Genomic DNA, 25,487 nt, shown 5'->3' with positions numbered 1-25,487 from the left:
TGAATTTCGACGAATTTCGACAGTCAACATAATCCACGTGTTCTGCAGAAGGTCATGTCCAACAAGGAGTCCGATTAGTGAACAAATATTCGAAATATTGACGATTCATTTCTACCCCCAATTATCGATTTCGCTCAAGTACCGAGAATCATTTTGTGGATGTTCGTCATCTCTATTAGAAATACTGTTATAAAGGTTATTTGTGTAGGTACGCGTATAACATTTTGCAAAAAAGAAGAGCAATGTCAGAGCTTTAAAACGATACCTGTATTGTAGTTGTCAAACGTAGACTAAAAATGGTACGCGATTTTGAAAATGTGTTGACAGAGTGGCCACACAACTGTTCCCCATACGGTAGAATTTGTATCGCTGTCATCTCCGATACAAATGGGGTATTCTGAACGATCTGTGTAGGTACACGATTTATATTTCGCAGGACTTCAAGCCAGAGTCTAGGAATCACAGCGATGTATGGGGTTTGGTTGTCTTAGCCAGAATAAAACTGGTACGCGATTTTGAAATTGTGTTTTGACAGAGTGGCCACACAACTGTTCGACATTATGACAGAATACGGCGCGGGAGTTCGACACAGTATGGCGTACGTAACGAAGGACGCATGTGGAGGTTGCCAGGAAATACAATTTTTACTGATGGCGCGCTGGCCGCTGATTGGCTAGTGAGAGGGGAAAATATTATGGTATAGCGTCTCCATTTTGGAGCTGACCCGGACTGTTGTAGTATCCGAGTCTATCATACATATATGGTTCATGTTGATAGCATAACAGCCTACTGTGAAACTTTCTAGCATTCATGGTTTTACAGTTGGACGGGCAACAATATCTTCAAACTTTGCTGACAGAACCTTTGACGTTACCCTGTTTGAAATGGACAGTGTTGTGAGAGTGGTATAAGGTAATGGATTGGGAGGGAAAACACACTACTATACACTCATGGGGTTGAAAGATTAGTGTGTCTGGAGGATCAGAAAAGAAATGATTTTAGTGTAAGAGGTATGGGGCAGTGATAGAGGGAGGGTAACACACACTCAGGTTGTTGAAAGAATGGTTTGAAGGATCAGAAGAAATGATCTGTAGTGAACATGACATGCAAGTACCTATCTAGCCAAGAGAAAAGCAAAACAGCATTGTAAAGGTGTCATAGTTGACAGGAACTCTTCAACTGAAATAAGCAATAAAAGAAATCTTTTGCTACTTACATCTACATTTGAGCCACTTTAGTTAAAGTAAACATAGTAAACTGTTAATCAATGAGCACTTTTAATGTAAACATACAAGTAGAATGCTACTTTTCAACTGTGGACATGAATAATGAAATATTAAACACAATTTGAACATAGAGAGGGTTGCAAATCTTGGGCAGAGCCATGGTTGATGTGGACAGATTTACTTGTTAGGAAAGTTAGAGGGCTTTTTCCACAGGTGGTTCCAATTTCCTTGGTTCAGATAGTGAGGCTCCCTAGCTTGTCTCAATAGGCCCTTTCATTGACGTTGAAAAATCTCATTCACTACCATTAGACTCAGCAATGTTAGCAACCTTTGAACGTTATCAATGATTTAAGAGGGAGAATGATCATAGTTGAAAGAACTCTAAAAATCACAGATTCATAAATTTTGCCCCTGAAAGGAAATAAGTTCAACCGAACTTCATATCAGAGAAAAATTCTATACCCCACCTACATGGCTCATAGCAGAAAAATCCATGAGACTGAAATGCAAAGTTCTCTGAGTTTTCCCATCTTCAAAACCAGCATAACAGAACTGCACACATGAAGTGATTATGGTACAAAATAAGAACAACATTGAACTCGGAACCTTAAGAGGAGGTCAAGGGTCAACCTCCGTTAGTATTCGGCCCGTGGCATTTTTGATAAGGATAAGACACATACATGCAGGTACCCCAACATGATAGTTTTGGTGGCTATTGAGAACTCAAGTATACACATATTGACTGGTCATGAGTATAAGAGTACACATTTGTTTCCCCAAGTAGCCTATTAAAGATAGTCTGTTTCATGGGCTTGCAGGCCTTGACACAGAGACTGTTTTTGGGGATTCACTGGCATTGGAGAGACATACCTATGCTGTTAGCTGAGTATTGCCATAGTCAATTTGTGTTTTGTAACACATAAATCCAACCAGTCTGTTCACAGTTTCCAAGACCATTTGCGTGTAAGTGACTCTTTGCATGTATCAGTGCCAGAATGATGCATTCCGCATCATTTTGAATTAATGAATAAGGACATAGTAATGTTATTAGATGAGGTGTATTACAATACAAGATGATATGTAAACCCTGGCAATGTTTATACTGGCTCAATACCATATGGCAAATACATACATGTACACTGTGCGTCGTTCTACTGACTTGTATGCTGCAGTAGTAATAACTGCCAATATGTATTGCTCCAGAAGTACTACCAGTATCTATGCTGTAGTACAAAGTGCTATTAACATGTATGCTGTAGTACAAAGTGCTACTAACATGTATGCTGTAGTACAAAGTGCTACTAACATGTATGCTGTAGTACAAAGTGCTACTAACATGTATGCTGCAGTACAAAGTGCTACTAACACATATGCTGCAGCAAAGTGCTACTAACACATATGATGCAGCAAAGTGCTACCAACATGTATGCTGCGGTCGTGTGTTATCTTTTTACCTGGAGGGCAAAAAAGAATGCACATTTCCGTTCAGAAATACTGATCAGCAAAATTTTGACTTGAAATGTCTCATTGGAAAAAATTTGCAAAATGTTTGAGATTGGACTACAAACTCAATTAATCTTACAAATGAGTCAACCTTAACACAGCAGTCTTATCAAATAAACACACCTATGTAGTTTGAACAAAAACTGTAAGTGTATATAAGTATTCTCTTAGTCATTTGACCCTTTTATTAAATTTGATTTATGCTTGTAAAAGACACCATAAACATTTGACATTTCATAAACGAGACTTGCTGAACTCTGCAATACAGATTACCAAATTACTCAATTGTGTCTGGATTACTATAAAATTGACCACAACAAGGACCTCATACAACCCCTGTGTTCTTAAGGAAAAGATCAGTGAGTTCATCAGGAAATATCAAAGACATAGTTTAGTTACGATTTTAACTTCCATATTTGGTGTAAATATTATGTGTAATCCAGTGGATCTGTGATCTCCTACATATTTTGCTGTGTATGCACCTGGTACACATATGGTGCATAAGGGGGCTTCACATAGAAATTAACTGATTTAGGGACAACCTTGACTGTACATCAGCCATCACATGTCATCCAATGCCATCTATGGCAAAATTAGACTTTCTTCAGACAAAGGGCTACTTTTAAATCTAAACAGCACAAAATCAGTGGATTCAGGGGTCAGGAGAGGTCATCGTTGTGGGTGGACAATTGGTTGGAGAGGTCAACTGTTGTAATTTCCAGATAAAATACGTCATTGATGTTCAATACAATATGAATCAAGTAAAAACCACAGTTATAATAAAGAGAGATAAACTAATGGAAAATATAAGAGAATCACCGTACATTTATTATTATATAGGGCTTAGCCCTTGGTGTCGCGCCAGGTGTTGAGATTAAAAATGTTATTTGTATTGATTCATGATCAGTAATCATAAAGGATAAAATAGAATTAATTGTTACTTTCTATATACATTTGTACAAGTATGACTGGTTTACCCTCTGATGACAGTTCAAGTACACGATGTCAGACCGTAGGTATAGATTTTCTGTTATGTGTAAAAAAGTTCGACATAAATTGGCAATTTTTACCATGATAACTACCTTTTATGTTTAACAAGGGACGTATTGTGCCATCATTAACGTTGCAATAGTAACTGTAACGCCCAACTTTCGACATTGTAAGCTGAAAATCAGCGTTACGATTAAAAACGGGCAAATTTAGCACCAAGTTATTGACACAGAGGACGCTTTTCTAAGATTCAATCCCAGCATTCTTTGCGAATGTTCTCGTTCATATGCACGACAGTTTTCTCTCTTCTTCTATTTTTTGGGAGTGATAGTAACGATATTTTGTATCAGCGACAGGGTGGATAATATAATTACTCGCTAAAAAAAAGACATAGGGATGCTATAAAATATAGCGAGCACGTTTCGTGTTTATTTATTTATGAGCACTCAAAAAAACATGGCGGCGCCCATGAAACTCAGGTTACTTGCATAGTATATTATGAATCTGCGCATGCGTAGTCAGTAAGCCGTTGTACTGGTGTTTGATGTTGTGTTGTTTTCTTTGACTGATTGATTGGCAACTTGTTCATTAACTGGTAACTTGGGAAATAAGGAGCACAGTAGACTTATTCTGATTCTCTTCAAACATTCTGACTGATGATAAACTTAGGAAAGATATGCTTTGTGTGCTCAGGTGAGTTGTGTCAAAGGTCACCAGCAGAAAGCCTCCAGTCTGATACCTAGCATAAATTGCGATCATTTTAACAACTGATGTATGACATCAGTTTGTATGACAATTGACAAATGTATGTATGTATGTATGTATGTATGTATGTATGTATGTATGTATGTATGTATGTATGTATGTATGTATGTATGTATGTATGTATGTATGTATGTATGTATGTATGTGTGTGTGTGTGTATGTGTGTATGTATGTATGTATGTATGTATGTATGTGTGTGTGTATGTATGTATGTGTGTATGTGTATGTGTGTGTGTGTGTATGTATGTATGTATGTATGTATGTATGTGTGTATGTATGTGTGTGTATGTATGTATGTATGTATGTATGTATGTATGTATGTATGTATGTATGTATGTATGTATGTATGTATGTATGTGTGTGTGTATGGTGTATGTATGTATGTATGTATGTATGTATGTATGTATGTATGTATGTGTATGTATGTATGTATGTATGTATGTATGTATGTATGTGTATGTATGTATGTATGTATGTATGTATGTATGTATGTATGTATGTATGTATGTATGTATGTATGTATGTACATGTTTTTATTGTTGATTACTCACCTTCTTTAATGTGGTATGTTCATATTGTTGTAGTTGTCTCTGGAAGCCAAAGTTTGGTAAGGCAACTGGGCGGGCACTTTTAACTGCTCTAAGACTGTCCTGCCATCCGTACTCACTAACTGTCATGATGTAAGCCACTGTCACTGTCACACTTCTTGACATGCCAGCCAGACTGAAACAGAATAGGGAAAAATAAACTGTGTTCAATGCAAATTGGCGTACGACACATGCATGTCTTCCATATAATGGATCAAAAGCTTGAATACCAGTAGTAGTCACCGATGTTACAACTGTTGATATATATATATATATATATATATATATATATATATATATATATATATATATATTATATATATATATATATATATATATATATATATATATATATATATATAATGGCAGTCTCAAATAACCTTTATATTCCGGTTTGTATCTCTCTTCTAAAGTATAGCTTGTGGGATGAACATCAATAATGGAGCAAGTATATGATTACAAGTCTTACATGTAGCAGTGGATATACGGTCCCAATATATTAAAAAGACAGACAGAAATATTCATTTTCTGCGTTGGTGATCATGGATGTCAAGAAGGGTAAATGTGATAGGTATTAAAGACTGATAGCTTAGACAAGAAGCATAACTTTATTACTACCGGTAGTATCTTATCAGGGCCTGGGGATAAATAAAGTTTTATTACATGCCTTGATGTTATTGCAAATCAGTGCATTGGTTTGAATAGGAACATCTGGGGAGTTACCGGGCCGGTGAACAATGTACTGACCGGTTTCCATGGTTACCCAGTCCAGTGAAGCCCTTCGACGTTTTCGACGTCAAAGTAGAATACTAAGATTAGATGTAAAATATACATGCGTGCACTCCGATTTTGACTTTTGTTGAAATCTGTTTGATGCTGGTTGATAATGGTAGATTATTTGAAAATGCCATGCATGTAACTAAATGTCATATAGCATTAACTGTGAAGAGGCATGTAATAAAAATATTATTGCCCACAACACATGGGTTTATGTGCCCTCGCAGCAGGAGACAATTTGCCCTCCTGGCGTTGGACTAATTGTCACCTGCTCTCGGGCACTTCAACCCATGTATTCAGGCAATAATATATATACTATTGGGCTATCAGTTCATATTTTACTACAAAGATATCATGCGTTTCAGTAAAGTCTTCCGACACCGAGACCTACGGGTGGGTAATGCTATAGAAACAGCTGCCTTCCATCCTCCTGTTACTTCCAGTCTACAGGTATACCGTATGTGTACCATATTGATAACATTAGCATTGTAGCAACGATTTGCCAGTATGAAAAGATCACGGAGAGGTGTGAGTGATATGGTAGCCCTTCCTATTTTTAAAGCAGTAACTTTTGTTCATTTGTCTGCATCCACATTATGTCTTTTGCTGACAGCATTTCATAAATTACGGTACATTACAAAGTAGGGTGTTGCTTTGGCGGCTTTACTTGTAAGTAAACATGGAATTTTTTGGACCTGTCAAATAAAGCCATCTGTATAACATTATCGGTCTCATTTATTTCACTGTAGATTATCTTGAGGGTTTTTATCAGATCAATTCTTGGAACACACTGAAACCTCTGAAGGACTTCCCCTTTGTTGGTTGAGTATCTTATTTGTAAGTTCAGGTTATGTTTTGTAACTTCTCCATTTTCTTCGGTGACTCTAAGCCATTACGGGACAAACACGAACATTTTAACAAACAATCCATAACTACATGACTATACACATGGGTAGTAAGGTATTTTTCTCTTTTGATGGAGCTGCAGTGCTTACGACATACATTACTGCCATGCTCCTCGGAAGCAAGTTGCCGGGCAGTGCCATAAGATAACCTTGTAGCTATGCAGACACACTATAGCAGACAGACAGCAAATCAAAATGAGCATTCAGCATTTCGATGTGTACTGTGCAAAAGCTGCTGTGTACAAACTCTACTTTAGGTCACATCCACACGTTACATCTTTGATTGGCAATATCCCTGTCTACTTTTAATGAGCTCTACTCAGTCTGTAAAACAATGGCATTGTAACAATGTTTGCAGCAAAAGGAATTTTAGAAACAGTATTTCTTTTAAGTCTTGGTTATTGTTATTATTGAATCATTTGCAACACAGCTTGTGACAGTATACCGTATATCTAACAAATTGCAGAAAATGACCTTTTTTGAACTTTTCCATTCTGTTACGATAGGTTTATCTGGTTACCAATAGTAAAAGGAACCTGTTTGTTCTCAACTGCGTATGAATACATGAAAAAAAACAAAAAAACAAATAAATGTAAATAAATGAAAAAATCAATACAAATTGTAAGCAATTATAAGTGTTCATGCATACATGTATGACTTAAATGAAAGTACTACTCAAAGATATGAGAGGTTTACGATACAACTAATCAGGTTTCAATCAGATGTAGAGATGGCGACGTTTCAACATTTAGTTGTTCTTTACTGTTATCGTTCAAACTGATATTCACCTCTCTACATCCGACCCACTAGCATAGGAGATCACGTACAAATCTTGAGCTGTGCTGGAGCCAATCAGGTTGTGTTTTAGATACACTGCTGTAATCCATAACGAGTGGCTGTTGTAAACTTTTTTTCGACTGTTCTACCGTTCTGGTCATTGTGCGACATTTGAACAAGTCTTCCTTCATATTATAGTAGCCATTGTATGGCATCTTTAATGGCAAATAAACAAACACATCAAAATATAAATAAACATGATAAACGAGGTATCCATTATATACCCTGACAAAAACCAGTGTGCCATTGTTACACATGATCTGATGATCATCATTTATAAGAGCAATGGCATTTCACACAGTTCAATAAATTACCCACAACACTCTTTGATTTGTATCCTTGAAGGCTACTTTTCTTATAACTTTTTCAGCTCTGCATATAAGCAATATGCAAATTTCTTTTGTCATTTCCATTGCAAAAAATCAATATCTTTTTGTTTCAAAAAACAGGTGCAACTAGTCTCCCTACTTTCCATCACACTATTCTGTATGGCAGAAGACACAATCAGTGAAAAATTTTACAAAAATGCTATCTCCTCTCTCAATCTTGCATAATTTTCCAAATCATTTAAAATGAAAATTGAGAAGAATGGAGTTCTTAAAAGTACGTTTTCAGAATTATTATAACTAGTCTATGAATTTGTCTACACATGGGAGACCTGGTAGACTTCTCTGGAGAATCTCCGAGGATACAAATCATAATGAATTATGGGAAATCTACAGTACCGTGTTTCACTTGAACATGAAAAATGAACATTTTTGTGGCAAACACAGCTAAGAGCTTCAAGTAACACAACTTTAACAAAGTCTCATCAACTGTAATTAAATACTATAGGATTTTTGCTCTCAACTTATGGGAAAACAAGGGAACACTTCTTAACTTCATCAAATATTTGGCTGTCTCATGGATCATGAGGAATCTTTGTATACCCTAATATGTTACCTGTTTACTGTATTATTATTATAATTATTATCATCATCATCATTATTATTATTATTATTATTATTATTAAGAATTTGTTTGAAATGCACTACACACGTCTCATCACATTGTACATAACAGAATACTGTAATGTATATTCCGAAAAAAATATCCACACCCTCAACTAGTGGGTCAAGTTCATTCATTATCACACTGCTTGACTAGTGCCATGTTTTCAAACTATCAATGCCACAGCACACCCTTCTTAATCATTCTTAGAATCACAAACAAAAAACATAGACAATGCAAAAATATCTACAGTAGAATAGTAATGTTTCAGTCATGGATTACTATTTGTGAGAGAGCTATCGTTCTCTGCTTTAAAGGCTTTGTTTACAAAAATACATAGATTCAGAAGGCCATCAGTTGTAGATGTGCTCATAAGTTGAACAAATTTATGAAAGTTTGGTTGCTCAAAATAAGCATGTGATAAGTATTGTTTTCTAAGTTCCATGTAAACCGGGCATTCCAGAAGAAAATGGTATTCATTTTCTACATCTCTCTGTGAGCAAAATTTACAAAATCTTATCGTACCTTCTCCCTTCCTCTAGAGCCAGAGGAAGGGTAGAACAGCGTATACATGTATTTAAAATCTCTGTACCCCCCCCCCCCCCCCTTGCATATGGGCCGGAGGCCTTGAAACGCAATAAACGAATCTGAACCTGAATCTTAATCATTCTCTAAACAAAGGTGCTTCATTACTGTCACTAAATCTGTCAACTCATGCACTTAAGGTAGTGTGCGCCGTGAAATAGAACGACTTAAACTTTTGCTCAAACTCTCTTCAGAGTAACTTTCAATCATTCTCTTACCAAATCAACAATAAAAATTGGGGGTCAACGTGCAAAGTTTGGAACTTGCGAAACAAATTATCCAACATTTTGCAATATTTGAAATTCAAAATGGCCACAGTCCCCGTGTTAACTCTCTAGGGGAAAAATAAAATTTCAGATTTTTGAAAAAGTAAGATGATGAAAGTTTTTCTTTCTCAAAGACCTTTAAAATGAGCCTCCACAAGTGGTAGATTAGAAAAGAACTGTAGAAATTTGAGAGTCCAAATATCTGTCCCCGAGGCGAGTTTTACCTTAATGTACACACCAGTATTTTTGTGACATACACTTCCATATTTATAATATAAATTACTTAAGCTGTGACAAAGTTCATGCAAAACATACACAATTCATAACAAATATTATCGTGCATTTTTTCTTTTCATACGTATATATATATAAACAAAACTACACGGCAAATTGTATCAAACTATTCCATCTGTGTACATGAAATGTGCGATTTATTTTATACTCCTTATCTATTGTAACATTTGTGAGCAATTCATTTTGCACTTCTTATGACATGTACTATACATGTGGGAAAAGCATGTAAACGACGAGATCATTTTTTCTTTTGGTAAAGGTTCACTTTAACTGATCATGCCTATGTCTCTTGTTACCAGTGGAAGTGAATAGACAGGACCCATTGACATGAGAACTGACACTTCACAGAGCCCACGCTGTGACCTGCTATCAATTCAATTACACTGATTGTATACTTTGCCTTATCTCTGATAACCAGTCAACAAACATGCAATATCAACACAGAAGGTGAAGTGAGATTTAATAGGCTACTTGCTGGGTCCGCGAAGCCATCATCAATTAGCCCTAATGGAGTTGCTTCTCAGTGGCTAGTGGTGATAGACTGGCAGACTGCCACTGCAGGCATCTGGCAAATTTTATGAGTAGGAGGAGAGACATTCTTTCTATTAATCTGATTTACCGATAAGTGGGATTTATTGAGACCCAGCTGTGATGATGTGTTGATCTGTCATTCAAATGTATATAGAAAATTTATTACGCAAGATTGGATTGTCAAAACTGCTGGCTGAATGCGCCTGTGGGCAGATATCACCAATGGAATCCAGTAAGTATATAATAAATTCTGAACAGATGGTACCATACACATCAGCAGAGAATATATATATATATATATATATATATATATATATATATATATATATATATATATATATAACCACCATTCTTTGTAGTAGGCATGAGGAGCATGTACTTTTCTACTGTCATGGTCTGTGTAGGCAGAGGTATGCTGACACGATGAGCCCTTCCTACTTTTTTAAAATTCACATATTTCATGCTCTACTCTGTGATTGGTGCACAGTACCCTACTATATCACCCGACTCATAAAGCTCCGCCTCCCTTTGACTTCCAGGCACACTGAAAGTACAACCCAGACTCTACATAGCACAAACTACTGCTTGGAAAACTTATTCTGGTATTCAATTGCTTCCACTTGTTGCAACCCAGGACTGTGAAAAAGTCACACACAAGTTCTTGCAATGTGAATGCCCTAGATTATAGAAACCTATAGAAAACTAGTGTCCATTTTACTGCAGATTTTTTCGGACAGAACTGACACATATGTAAATGAGTTCATCTAGGCTATGGATGAGCTTTGTGAAAAGATTTCTTATTTTGGGGTTTATTTTAATGCTCACCTTACAAACTGTCAACAAACTTGTCGACTGTACTCTTGCACTAACAACAGTTATGTGTACAAATGACTAGTTTGTGGCAAACGGACACTCTTAGCACAAGTCAAGATCTGTAGACAAAAATCTTTGGGTAAGAACTCAGTTTTCTTGGCACCTCTAATGAAGTACTCTATTCTTAGCAGTGATTACCGCAAAACAATATTTGCGTCAACCTATTTCCATAGTTGCTACACCTTTGCAGTGAAGCCATGCAAATAAGCTAAAGAAAAGACAATTTGCTTTCCTGAAGGTTGTTACCTCTCAAGTAACATTTTATATCAAAGTCCATTCAAAACTGACATTGCAGTGATTGCTTTGCCAAACAAATATGGTTGAGATACGCCTGGGGTAGAAAACCAACTGACTTTCAGAAATTATGTTCAAAAAGGTTTTACTCACAAATATGCTGTTCAAAGGTAGTTTTTTTTAACAAGTTTTTTATTGAGGTCATCAAAAAGACAGTTAACAAAGTTATAACTTTGGCAGAAATACTCTTCTAAATGTTCATCCACTCTGGAAATATTTCTGCTCTTGTGCAAAATTTTTCATCTCGCTGGTTGAGGAGACCTGGGTTTCATGTAACCACACTGCTAAATCTCCTTGCTGCCCTATCCCAAGTACACAAGCTTACTCTACCAACTAATATGCTTTTGCCCTCCCTATTGGTATCCACTAAAAAAACAACTGTTCTCATATTCCCTGCCCACAAACTGGGATTCCACAAGATGCATGCTGAAAAAAAAAGAATGAAATTTTTTTGCCAACAAATGAACACAAAAATTCTGCCTTGTTCTTTTCCCATCCGCTGCCGACGCACAAAGTGTCAGCCTACCAACAAGAAATCGCGGATTAATAGTTTCATTGGTGCGGCTGACCTGAGAATAGAAGTTGCCGATGTTATTCTTGTTGAGAGCGGAAATCAAACAGGAAGTGTTAACCACAACTGATATTGACTGTTTCTATTGTAGCTATTTGATTCTTTGATAAACACCTGTAGTAACCTGTGATATGTATCATGTCCATACGCACACATGTTCTGATGGCGGCAATCTCAGAAATTTGGGAGTTGACTGCTTCTTGACATTATGATTTAGTGGCAATGATTGCTTTTGTTTGTGCTTCAATCTTTTGATACCGTCTGTTTCAATGCATCCTACATAAATGCTCTGAAATTTTTTGAAAAATCTTTGAAGTCCAAGTGTGAGTTGAGAAACAAAGGCATGTCACAAACCAAAAGCTAATATGGAATTGTACATACACTAGCAAAATGCATTGTCACTTTTGAAGTTAAAATTTTGATTTCTGAGTGCAACTTGAAAGCTACATCTTAGCTTTCTCAATGATACCATACAGCATAATGGTTAGATGTTACAAATATTGGATTGCATGGATCAGGGAGCTGCAGTGAGTGGATGTGCATAGGAAGTGGAAGTTACATACAGTATTGGAAGTTTCATTATGCCATATTGGAGTTCCAAGACTGACTTGCGGAGAAATTCATGGAAAACAAATAAAAGAATGGAGAAGTTATAGCATAACTAATCACACCAATAAATGTCATCTTGGTAAAGAGGAAAGTACTTCCCTGCAACGGTTGACAAGGATTGTTTCTTTGTTGACAAAATCTCAGTAGTTTTTTACCGGTTTCGCAGTAACTACTGAACTAACACAATGTAAATTAATTCCTTGTTAACGCTAGGAAAGACAGACAAGGTAAACTTACATATTCATTGTTCAAAGTCAATGTTTGAAGTTAGTTATTGGCGAATTCAACTTGAGTCATGTGTGCATAAATTAAAGTTTCACTGTTTAGCTGTTTATTGTCCTGAAAGCTACTTTTTATGAAAACACAGTCAATTTCTGTCAGATGAAAGGGCATTAATATGCACTGTGTTTATAAAGTTTTTCTCCTTAGCAATCCAACACTCTCACCTTGGATTTAACAGGCACAGTTTATATACACCTTCATTCTGATGTTCAAGTGCCATGCCTTCAAAATAATACAAAATGCACCATGTATGGCTAAGATACAATGGCAATGGGTTTGGACATCCAAGGCTGATATTGTTTGTTTTTGGCATTCTAGATGACTGCTCCCTGCACAACCAGTGACTGACCTGTACCTTTGATATCATTGGCTCCTGTTCATTGGTATGCAAGTGTCGCAAAGTGGACGAAATCATACATGTATGGTATGTAGTGAGATAAAGCGAGATAAAAGAAGCTAATTTTACATTTTGGTGGTATTCTATGTGTATCATGGGGAAGAGATGCACAAAATAAGGATGGACCGTAAAATCATATGACACGGGCTCCCTAACCTTAAGATATAACTACCTGCTAACAGATTCAAGCCATGGTCCACATTGGTTTTGCAAGCTGTGTGTCTGAAAGTACTGGACAGGTGCAAATTTGGCATCCTTTTTGGATACGAGCCTGCCATTTTCATTGCTACAGTAGAATGTGTGTACAAGGGAACGAGGTGAAATATATGTATACTTGTTCACCCTAATTCTCTGTAAATGAGTCCACATGCACCATCGATAACAATGGATTTGGGCCAAACCATGGTGGTGAAAGGGTTAAAGGTGAAACCAACCTGTTTATAAAAAAACTTTAAAATCATGAAAAAAATGAGGCATTTCAAGATGCTCTTCTAATATCAAACTTAATCTCGTATTTCTAATGCTCAATATACTTTAATAATGGTATTCATTTATGCAAAATGTATTAATGAGCACTGAGTATGCAAATTAACCGATAATGAGTCATTGTCATATTAAGGAGAATATTCATTGATCTAAAATTGTGCATTATGAACTTGCTGCATGTATTACCAATAGGTCATCTGTATATTACAAGTACATCAGTGTTACTTGTTACTTGCACTCAGAAGATTTTGCATGGCAACCCAGACATGTTACTAGTGTTTCTACAGGTATATGAATCATAATCATAAACCTCAAAGCAATAGGTTAGCTCTGATCTCTGCATCATAACATTTTGATTCCAATGTCACACATATCTCCACGCGCAGAAGACACACAGACATCATCCAGTTTAAAAGTAGTATGCACCTTGAATCTGAACGGCCTAAACTTTTGCTTGTACTTTCCACAAGGAATCTTTCAACCATTCTCTTTCAAATTTAGCTATAAAATCGAGGTTACTGCTGAAACAAATTACCAAACATTTACTGACACCAAACATTTACTGTCCTCCAGTGCTGTGTTAACTCTAAGGGAAAAATTAAATTCTCCATTTTCAAAAATGTAAGACAGTTTAAACATTTGTTTTCTCCCAGAGCTTCAACATAAGGCCACACTAGTGCAGACAAGAAAAGTTTAGTGAAAAATTGTGAGTCCAAATATCTATCGCCAAGGTGTAATCTACTTTAATGAAATGCTGCAGGTCACACACTTTCTGTTGTCATTTTGCAACTATCATATCTTAACATGGCAATGCAGTATGAATCAGTACACCATTGTGAATTTTCAATTTACCACTTATACTCACATCTTTCAGATAATTTCTAAAAGCTGCTTTCTCTGCATGTAAGATTTAACCTGTCAGTAAATAAATGCAGTAATATTTCATTATCAATTGATTTACAAAAGGCAGCAGTGCTACTTTGTCAAGTTTGCAGGTATCATCTAAAATAAGCTACCGGGGTAATTCCTTGGATTCAAAGTTATTTACTGCAAAGACCGCTGTCATAATTCAAAACAATGACCTCACAACAACTCACCAGCCATTGGTTGAACCTGTTAAAAATTAGAGTGGTTGAATTTGTAGAAATAACTTCTGTTTTAAACTTTCAAAGCTTGAATGAATGCTTGATTGATGGCACGATAGTGATCACATGATTGCCTCTAGTTGACCTTTAACGTTTCTCTATTCATAAAACCGACACAAATCAGTTCTACACATCTTCGTCACAACATACACACTGTCGGCAAAAAAAACTGATTATAGACTCTTGAGAACTGATCTCTCTCTTGATATTCACTTTGCAGTAACAAAGCAAAGTCCCTCTCTAGACTATCTTCAACTACAGTGTTACTGATTATGGTTGCTAAAACTTTTGTTCTTTCATGGTATCTTAGTATTCCATGAATTTTTCAAGCAGAGAACTTCAAAGAGTCAATGCAAACTAGGAATACACAGCTATTAAATCAAATGAAAAAATACTGGTACACGATAAATAAATGACCGCACAAATGGTATGGATATGTATAAATGAGTTTATATATTTTGCACATTCAGCAAAGTATGACGTTCTGAAGTTTTGAATGTATTTCCAGGGTCTATGTAGACCTCCATTATTGCAAAAATTTAAAAGTTAATTTTTATAGTCTCATAATCAGATAATTTGGAATGTGATTGATGAATTATCATCAAGTTAAGGCACGCATCCTAAGAGTCAAAACAGTCTGCTTTTTTTCATTTTTTTTTCATTTTCCAAACTGTATATCACACAGGAAGTCATTGACTCCTACCGGTAATGCTAGGTGCTCCATGATGAGAGTAATGACGAGGGCTTCCGTTGACTCAAGTGGAACGGAAACCACTGCCCACGCAAACTTAACTTAGGCCACTGGTAGTCTGTACTCTGAGATATGTAAATCTGATAGAGCTATTATGATATGCATGTAAATATGTTCTATGAATGTCACAGATACCGAGTTAATTTAACCACTTGAAGGAGAGGTGTACTTCTGCCAAGCTTTTTTAAAAAAGACATGAAATATAGGAGCTAACATGATGGGAGGATTTGAGTTGGGTGGGAGAACTGCGAAATAGTCAAATGAAGGCAAAAGAAGGAAATTTATGTCGTAAAAATAACAAGTTGACAAAAATTTACTTCCATATTTAAAATTTTGTAATATCCATTGTGAATAATTTGTTAAAATATTTGACAATGTGAGGGTTGATGTGCAGTGCGTTCCCATATTTGTTAAACCAGTCTTCAAACACCTTGGAGAATCATGTGACCTATGAGATAACTGCTGCTGTGCTTCAGCAATGTACAACTAGGGCTGGAAATAATAATTGTCTGTCTGTCTCCGACAGGTACTTTCATATTTATCTGGAAAAATTGAAATTTTCAGTCTGTCATTAGAATTGCAGTCTCTTTGCTCAACGGTCTATGTAGTCTATTCACACATATTTTGAAATTCTCAAAATACCAGTAGTTATTATTACACAGTAACCATTGACTGAAAACTTGAGAAAAATCTCACAATTACGCATTGGTATCTTGTGACCTTAAACATGAATATACAAGATCAAATTCAATGCATATTTGAGCATGGGTTATTTTCTGATCCGGATATTAAGTTAGTTTCAGAATTATTTAAAGCCCCAACATATGTCACATATCATTTGCACAGTGTAATATCACAAACTAGCATGCATCCATGGTACATACATAAAAGCCCCATCCACGGTCTCTCCCCATCACGAAGGGACCATGCCTGATCCATAAAATCTCTGGGTCTGGACAAGTAAATCATAGAATTATTTCCAGCATGGCAGATGTCACATACTGTATTCATTATAAATCATTACAAAGGAACAAGCATCCATACATGCCTTATCGACAGAATATTAAAACAATTCCCTTTTGTGGTTGCATCTTGCTTCAGAACTAAGCCACCATGTATGGATAAAAAAGTTTGACAAAACTGATGAAATGACATCATATGCTGGCCATTTATCTGGCAATGTACACAGTTCCGAAATAAAAGCCTATTTTGGGCTTAATATCAGTGACGTTGAAGAATGATTTTAAAACAGCCAATCAGCTACACGGTAGCCTTAAATCAGACTCCTTAAGTTGCTGTGAATAATTACAGTCTACCAATCAGCTATAATTTTCCCAGATACAGTTCATAGGCCTACTTAACTGTACTTAACTGAGATCTGCTTGGAGCATTTTTAGGGGGGGGGGGCTTCGGAAGTGATGTCATATGTCACAATGATGTCATGCCCTCAGAGGGCCAATGACCACTAAAAAAGTACTTGACAAAGTTAAATGCTTTGACCTATCTTGCCGGTCCAGAAGGTGTGATTTGACCCACAAACAGTGGATAAAGGTCATGGGAAACTGGTCACTGAATGGTATTTATAGAAAGTTTGACACAAATTGTAAATCTTGTCCCTCTAGTTTCAGAACTATGACTCAATTCGTTGGGCCAAATGAGACTCTTACATTATCACAACTACATGTAGGTAGGTGTAGGTGTCTATTTATAGGTGTTCCTTCTGTCACCTAATAATCAATCATATAGTTTACAGTTTGGTCAAGTGAGAACCTGGGCACATGTAACTACACAATGGCGTCATTCATGCCATATCACGGTCACTATAAACTTTGAATGATAAGTGACATGTGTGGAATTCCTGACAGTTTACATGTCAGGTTTTACACCGATGACAACTTGTGGTTTTGAATACCTGTCTTAAGATGACAGCATAATTTGCCCATTGTAGTGAGCTGTGATTGGTTGGAAATGGCAACAAAACCTTGTCACTTGATCACCATGCACACAGTCATTGGTAGATGATTACTGACCTAAACTGTATCATGTTCATGGTCACATTTTAACCACATTGTACATGCAATAAGAATAAGATTTCCCATAAGATTGAAACATTAGAGAAATTACATTCATCCACACATCATCAGCAAAGGCATCCATGATAGTTCTATTCAGTTCACGTTTGCTTGTCTATGTTCTCATGGCAAACCAGTCTGTCAAACTCAATGTTCCATTACATGTAAAGATACAAGTTTCTTTGGCATGTTGGTATTATAATGGGACAAGAGATTTCTTCCTGGACTGTGACTGTTGATGTTTATTTAAAGGCTAGGGTGAGAGGAAAGCCAAAGTAATATGTTCCGCTTTGTCTAACCCATTAATTTTTGGCTTTTCTTTTGCTCCTACATATAGAAATTGGTCAAAGCACGGTCAAAGCATGGTCTTTCATTCCTCAAACATACATACACTTACATGTGCATGTAAAATACCACATTTAAGCAATAAAGTACACCCAGCGATGGTATACCACAAGATTTTGACCAGTTCACGACATATATGCACTCGCTATCACTCATGTATATATGAAGTGAGCTGGTCAAAATCGAGTGGTATACTGTCACTGGGTGTGATTTATTGCTATTATATCATAACAGTATATTGAAATTCTTGTGTGGAATGTCATAAGCGGATTTTTGCTCAAGCTGAGAGCTCTCGCGTATGCCAGCCGTGGTAAATCGCCAATATTCTACAGTTCTATTCTCGTCTCGACCAATCAGATCGCTGTATTTTACCATCAATATACTTGTATGATATAATAAATGATAAGAAACTACTGTACCATGACTATGTTTGGTTGAATTTTCTTTGCTCTAAGAGATTGTTTTAAAGCCTAAACCATCTTCAAAGGAACACTTGGAAAAAATCTATATTTGGACCCATTTCCTCAACCTAGCAGTACTCTGTCCTCCATATAAAGAAAAAAGTTCACCTCTATTGCGTGTAAGATGTATAGCATGCTTACATTGTCACCATCCATGCCTGTCAGTTTACTGATTTAAGGTTTCATGCTTAAAAGGACAAGTACATGCTATGCTATATCAATTTTGATATGTGGACTTGACAGATGAAGTCAGTTAAAAAGTTTACAGAAACAGTTTAACAGACGGATATGAGCTCAAACAGTTTAACAGATGGATATGAGCTCAGTGTGACTGTAATAGCTTCCTTAGTATTATTGTACTTTAAGAGCTAATAAAGTAATAATTAACAAAAAAGATTTCACAAAACTTTCTGAGAGTTGAGGATCTTGTAACATGTACAGCAATAGCTGCAAATGATATAATATTTAGTTGATGATGTGAGCATGCCACTAGGCTACATTCTGCTCAAATGTTTGCTCAAATGTTATCTGCATTTTCAATTTAGCTGATGATTTATAAAATCAAATGATCACCTTATAACCATCTATACCGTCAGTTTGACTGTACTTGCCCTAAGTCGGTGGCATGGTTCTATATTTCGGACTCTCATATCTGGTACGGTGGTGAAAATATAGCTGCTATGTTACCTTTGTTGATCGAATGACAATGTACAGGTCATTTAAAGTCCAGCCATTGAAATTTCGGAGTGGTTTGACCCTGTACCAGGTATATTTGTAAATGTGTTGTTATCTGAGCAGTGATACCAGTTAGGGAAGTTTTCTATACATCGCTGGGGAAGTTGTATACAAAAATTAACTGTTGAGGCAGTAGATTTTTCTAATTAGTAGTTAAAGAGATGGAAAAACAATCGGCATGACATACCCAAACGTAAAAATAAGCAAGTTGAAAGTACACCACATTGTCTTATGTTAGACTCTGCAGTGTTTCATTGTATAGAGCCTGCGCAATACAATAGATACTAAAGTATGAAAGAAAATTGTCTCCAAGTTAAACTGAATAGTTATGGTCAAAGTTTTTCATAACTAAACAGTTACGTTTTTGTCATCTTCTTTTAATTATATCAATACCACATCCAATACAGAAAACATGAAATTTTTGTTGTGTGTATTTTAGGTTGAAATATGACAGGAGTGCGGTGTTTGCTAATTTGCATATATGAATATGCCCATTTGGATCCTTATCTACAAAACACATCCCTCACGTTCAATTCCCACGTCTCTCCAAATGTGATAAAATACTAACTGGATTACAAATAATTTTTATATAAACAGAGATAGCAGATGTAGAACTTGAAGTACTCTTGACATCTGATGGTACTGGATATCATGAGATAAATTTGTCATGGGTGAAGTAGTTTATCTTGAGGTGTAAGCTCTGAAGATACAGGTTTTACATGTCATATTTCTTTCTGGTGTTCAATGTTTCGCTTCTTTCCCAAAGAGTCAACATACAGAATAAATATCATTTCCGACATGTAAGTCAACTTCAGATCATTCACAGTGACAGATTCATCACAGTTGTCACTGAGCTCTTGACATCCATACAGAAGTCTTTAGAATATATAAAGTCATTGATGTTTCATATTTTCCAGGATAAGTCAACACTGCAGATGACTGTTATAACACTTCCGTGAATAGAACAAGCTGAAAGGACCGACTAGAAATGTAAGACAGAAGCATTCACTTGAATATCAATGTTTTGCTAAGGTTTGGCTACATAAGTAAATGCTTTAGGACACTAGCACTGTGCATACATGTTGTCCTTAAATATCACATGGCACTGCAGTGCAATTCTGATAAGATAGTTGGGGGAATCCAGGTAAAGTGTACTGGGGAAATGCTCCTAACAAAACACTGAATATTATCTACTTGTCAATCTATCTATTAACCCTTTTGAGTGCTGTATTTTTTCCACCAAAATGTTAATCCAAAATTTTATCAATTTTTGTGAACTTTTCTGTAATTTTTCTGATAATTTTGGACCAAATGAACACAACATTTCATTGGCCTCAGTTTTTTATCAAAATTTTGGCAAAAATCTGACAAAAATTGACTAAGGTATAATTTATAAGGGTGACAAAAATTGACGTTGGCACTCAAAGGGTTATTTGATAACCTTTCTATCAGGTACATATACCACTGCATATCACTGGTTAACTTGGATTTTAGCTCCTGGGCCCAAACATTTGGCTAGTGTTATGGTACTTAGCTATTAGGGGGAGAGGGCCAGGGCGCACTGCATGAGAAAGCACAATTCCATGTACATTTACTTTTTCATGTACAAGACTGTGCATGTGATTTGGGGGGGGGGGGGTAGCTGACAAACAACAAATGTAACTTGTACAAATAATGACCTATCCAATTCTTATTTATATATTAGCCAAACATGGTCAAAAATCTGATTATGAATATGGATAAATGTCTGAGAAAGGAAAACTCATGAAACTGTTTCATCATCATATGCTATGTGCATTTTCATCAATCACTTTTGTAACATTGGTGTAATCTATGGTTATTGATAAAGTGGTCTTATTTTAACAACTACTGTCGGGAACTTCAAATACATTGACCTGGTATGCCCTCTGACCACTAAGGACAGGTTGGTATCTGTAATTTAAATACTGCTTGTCCACCAACAAAAAACCCACACAATACAAGAAACGGCTGCTTTCAACTTTAAGTTTAAATGTTTTATCACCCGTTTTATGACTCAACAAACAGACCGTTTATTTGTAAACCAGTTTGTCACAGTACCAATCCATCCATGAAAGGAATATCATCGCCCACAGCCAGGCATACATACAGTACTTATGGAACAAAGTTGCCGTCTAATGACACTACTTGACATTATATCTACATCATTCAAGATTAACACTTTAAGTCGGCAACTTCAAACATGCTGAATAATGAAAGATAAGATATACACAACCGCTTACAGAAAGAAGACAGTGATGACATATAATATCTGTGAAGATCGTAATGACACAATATCTGATATAAACTGTACGAAATGTTTATGCTGATATCAACTGCTCCGGCAAACTGGAAACCTTGGGTCTTGACATGAAGCACAGCAACATGAGAAATTGCTTGTGTAATGCTAAAGATTCTGAGTGGATTTAACCTTTGGCAATCCTTGACAAAAAGAACCGCTGTTTACACTGATATCATATAATTTATATGTCAATGTGGGCTGCGTGTAATTATGCCATCAGGAGTGGTTTGGTAAATATCTCAACAGAATCTACATCAGCTCTTATCAATGATAAGGACTAAGATGTGGTTTAGGGTGGATAGTACATGCAGTACATACAACTCTGCTTCTGCAGGCTTCTCAGTTTTCTGAAACCAATGAACGGCAATGTTATAGACAAGAAAAGGGCGAATTTTGTCAGAGGAGGAAGGGCTTTTGTGCTCTGTCAAAATATCATTCAGCAATATATGGGAAAATCTGGTGGAATACAATTTACATTACCTGTACACGACTCAATGTGCATAAAAATTGTAAATTTGGTGGTACAATGCACTGTAGTATTCATGAGTCAATGTTTCCTACATGAGGCAGCTCCAAAAACTCATTTATATTTGACATTTGAACTCTTCTGATAGTTGCCTAGCTCGACATGTAACTAGATTTTCAACCCTGATCTACCTAAAATGTGCTAAAACCCAAATGTTTCTGGTGATATGGCACAATTGTAAGAATTGTTGTAGCATTTATCAGTTTGGTGTAGTTTGGTATGTGCTGTACTATGAACAAGACTGGAAGATTCTACAGTAGAAAATATAACCATTACAAATAATGATCAGTGTTAAAGGAACATATTATCTTTTTGAATCAAAGACAAGTTGGCACCTGTGAGATGACAGTCTTTGATAGTGAATAAACATGATCCATTCTTTGCACTGAAAAAACGCCGAAATTTTTTCATCTTGGACCGCACAAAAGTACCCGCTGTTTACATTGGTCATAGAACTAATCTGGAAGAGGAGGGTGTACACATGCACTCAAGTATGTGGACAATTTATCGCTGGCATTATATGACAGTGGTATTAAGATCCAGTGGGAAACATACTTTGCTTTACATGAGAAGTGCCGTGTTGTGGTTACTGGTAAGAAAATCTGGTGCTTCAAAATGAACCGACATAATCCCAGCACTCGAAGCGATGGGGGTTTTAACCCCAAAAAGTTTTCCATCTGACAAAATGATATTCTACTTCTCTCCAGTAAAGATTTCTGTAAAATGGTATAATAATTACATTTTTTCGCTCCCTTTGTGGCAAAGTTGATTGAGACATGGAACAACAACCAAAAGAAGCCAAGAGTAAGGTTGCCTGCAAAAGTGCGCATGCAGTTTATTTACTTGGTCGTTTATAGGATGTTGGTCCAAACGGTACATAACTGAAGGTGGATACAGTACATGTGACTGAAATTTATCAAGGTTCTCCTAACACACCATGTAAAAATTTGTCTACCAATTTCTTAAAGCTAACAAATAAGTTACGGGATATAAATCTGAAACAGCACCTTGGAAAATCATACGGCCAAAGTGAAGGATGTTGCCAATTGTCTCTGATGATCAAAATATGAATGTGAAAGAAGCCATTTCTTGCACGTTTTCTCTGGCACTATAATAAACTCAAAACAAATTTTGAAGGAATTTATTTATTTTTTCCTGATACAGTTATGTCCACAGACTTGAAGAAAGTATGGAGATCATGCCAAAAATCAGCCACAGTGAGTTACTTTAACATAGCATCAAAAATGTCCCCTCACAATGAGAGAGATACATCAACAACTGCTATCCGTCTTGTATCAATTATTCAATATCAAAAGATGTTGGTGAAACATCAACTAGATAAAAAACATTGCTGTTATCACACCCAAAAAAAGTTGTTGTTGTTGTTGTTGTTGTTCTATGGAGCACTTCGTTATTGCTGTTTATATTTACAGTGATTGTTCTCTTATTTATAATGAAAATAAATGCGTTTTTCATGTTAATATTGTTGTTGTTTTCAATTTCCCCATCCTGACTATGTTTTAAGTATGATTGGAAGCATCACAGTGAGGAAATAATGGGAACCTTTGATCAACATTCAACAATTAAGTTTTACGGTGGACTGGAGCTAAACTTAAGGAATATTGGTTTTTAATCAGATGTTTCAACTTTTGACATCTTCCCTAGTTGCAATGATGTTCACAAATTATTAGTGAATTGTAATGTAAAGAGATCAGCGGTTTTGAGAGCCTAGGTGATGTTCAACTATTCTATTTGTGTCAAAACTCATGCTTCCAATAGTTTTTGACATTGGACACATGTTCCCTTTCATAGAGTTACAGTAGGTGTCAATTTTAAGCTTTCTAGATGTACTGCTTTTTTGTAGAGTTTTCTTGATTTAACCTGTTCACCCCCCCCCCCCCCCCCCCCCATTCCCTGTAAACAGGTCCACACCCTCCATTGATAACAATGGGATTGGGCCAAACCATGGTGGTGAAAGGGTTAATCATGTGCAACTTAAAATGATTGATTGGCAGCCAAGCAGGGATTAGAAGTTGATTTCCTATGAAATTTATTTAAAGATAACAGTATCTTGACAGCTTTACAAGAAGATTTAAACACTTGTACATAACCCAGGAACAAACTTTTCAACCCTCCATCCTGTGCATGGACACAGACAATTACCACACTCTTTCCGGTACTTTTGGTCAATGTTTGCAGTTTATAGACATGGGGAATACCCTTGGCAATTTGAAAAGAATTTGAAGGAAGTCATTTGTTTGATCTTGCATTTGCTCTACTACACACTGTGGGCAAGAGGTCCAAACTTCAGTGAGTGTGCCTTGTAGTATCTTTATCTCTATATACCATATATAGCAGCCAAAGTTACCCATCCCCCACTTATCAACAAGACAAATTGCACTCAGACGACCTAATTCCTTGAATGCACACACTATGCATAGAATGAATGACAAAGTTATTGAGTTTACTACTGATCGTACCATTCGCAAGTGATTTGAGGAAAAATACCCAAAAGGACCATTTTTGGTCTGTTTCCTTGAACCTCAAGTTTTGATCTTCTAAAACTATACACCTAAATACATAATTATATTCATCCTTTTAGATTTAAAAGCTTACTCCAAATACCTGTGTCATTCATTCCTACCTACCTGGCTATGTAATGATTTTAAATTTAAAACTCACAAAATTTACAGCATCCGGAAGCTGGGCTGCTAAGAAATATAGATTAACTACCAATGACAAGCTTTTGACAGATATAAATACACAATTGTTGAATTCATCACGGTAGTTAATGATGTGAGTGGGCGACTTTATCTCTGATAAGCAGAAGGGCATTAACTGTGTTATTACCTTTTCTATGTAGGTGTATTCATGATCTGTTATTGATGGCATTGTGGTCACTTTAGAGTCCCGTCACAAATCTATTGGGTTAAGGCCAAGCAAACACTGCATTGATTGTTATTGTTCTCAGAAATGTACAGCAGTGACGGAGACATCAAACCACAGTGAGAGACTGTGGTCAAACTCAGTAAAGCTGACCGTCTGGACTTTGTAGTTCAGTTTAAAGAACTTTTTCTATTCTTTGGGCATGTTTTGTAAAGACATCTTGACAGACAAAAATTAACCTACAAAGAATAACAGTTTGCTTTTCAAGTCACATTAACATATAGGCTCAATGGCACACGTGATCAATTTTGCTGATTACAAATTCTATATGAACAAATATTTCTTTATCAAAGCATGACCTGAGCTCATAGGCATAGCCGAGGGCGACGTGCAAGGCAGATGTCCAAATCAATGACACATTAACTTTACACATGAAGTAATGATTCTAAAGTGGTTCATATTGCTTCTGAACTGACAC

At 36.2% G+C, this 25,487-nt stretch overlaps 1 protein-coding gene across 2 annotated transcripts in view; it reads right to left on the bottom strand.

Moving 5' to 3' along the window:
• LOC139147359 (dual specificity protein phosphatase 22-B-like) overlaps positions 1-25,487 on the bottom strand; it is an 89,149-nt gene that overhangs the window by 15,928 nt on the left and 47,734 nt on the right. For both annotated transcript variants that reach the window (XM_070718418.1, XM_070718417.1), the window contains exon 6: positions 5,036-5,207. In XM_070718418.1, coding sequence (XP_070574519.1) covers positions 5,036-5,207 — 172 coding nt within the window. The remainder of the gene's footprint in view (positions 1-5,035; positions 5,208-25,487) is intronic.

This window comes from Ptychodera flava, chromosome 13 (assembly GCF_041260155.1).
Source record: "Ptychodera flava strain L36383 chromosome 13, AS_Pfla_20210202, whole genome shotgun sequence".
NCBI classification, from domain to species: domain Eukaryota; kingdom Metazoa; phylum Hemichordata; class Enteropneusta; family Ptychoderidae; genus Ptychodera; species Ptychodera flava.
Note: the sequence above shows the minus strand (reverse complement) of the source record. Positions and strands in the feature narration are given on the sequence as shown.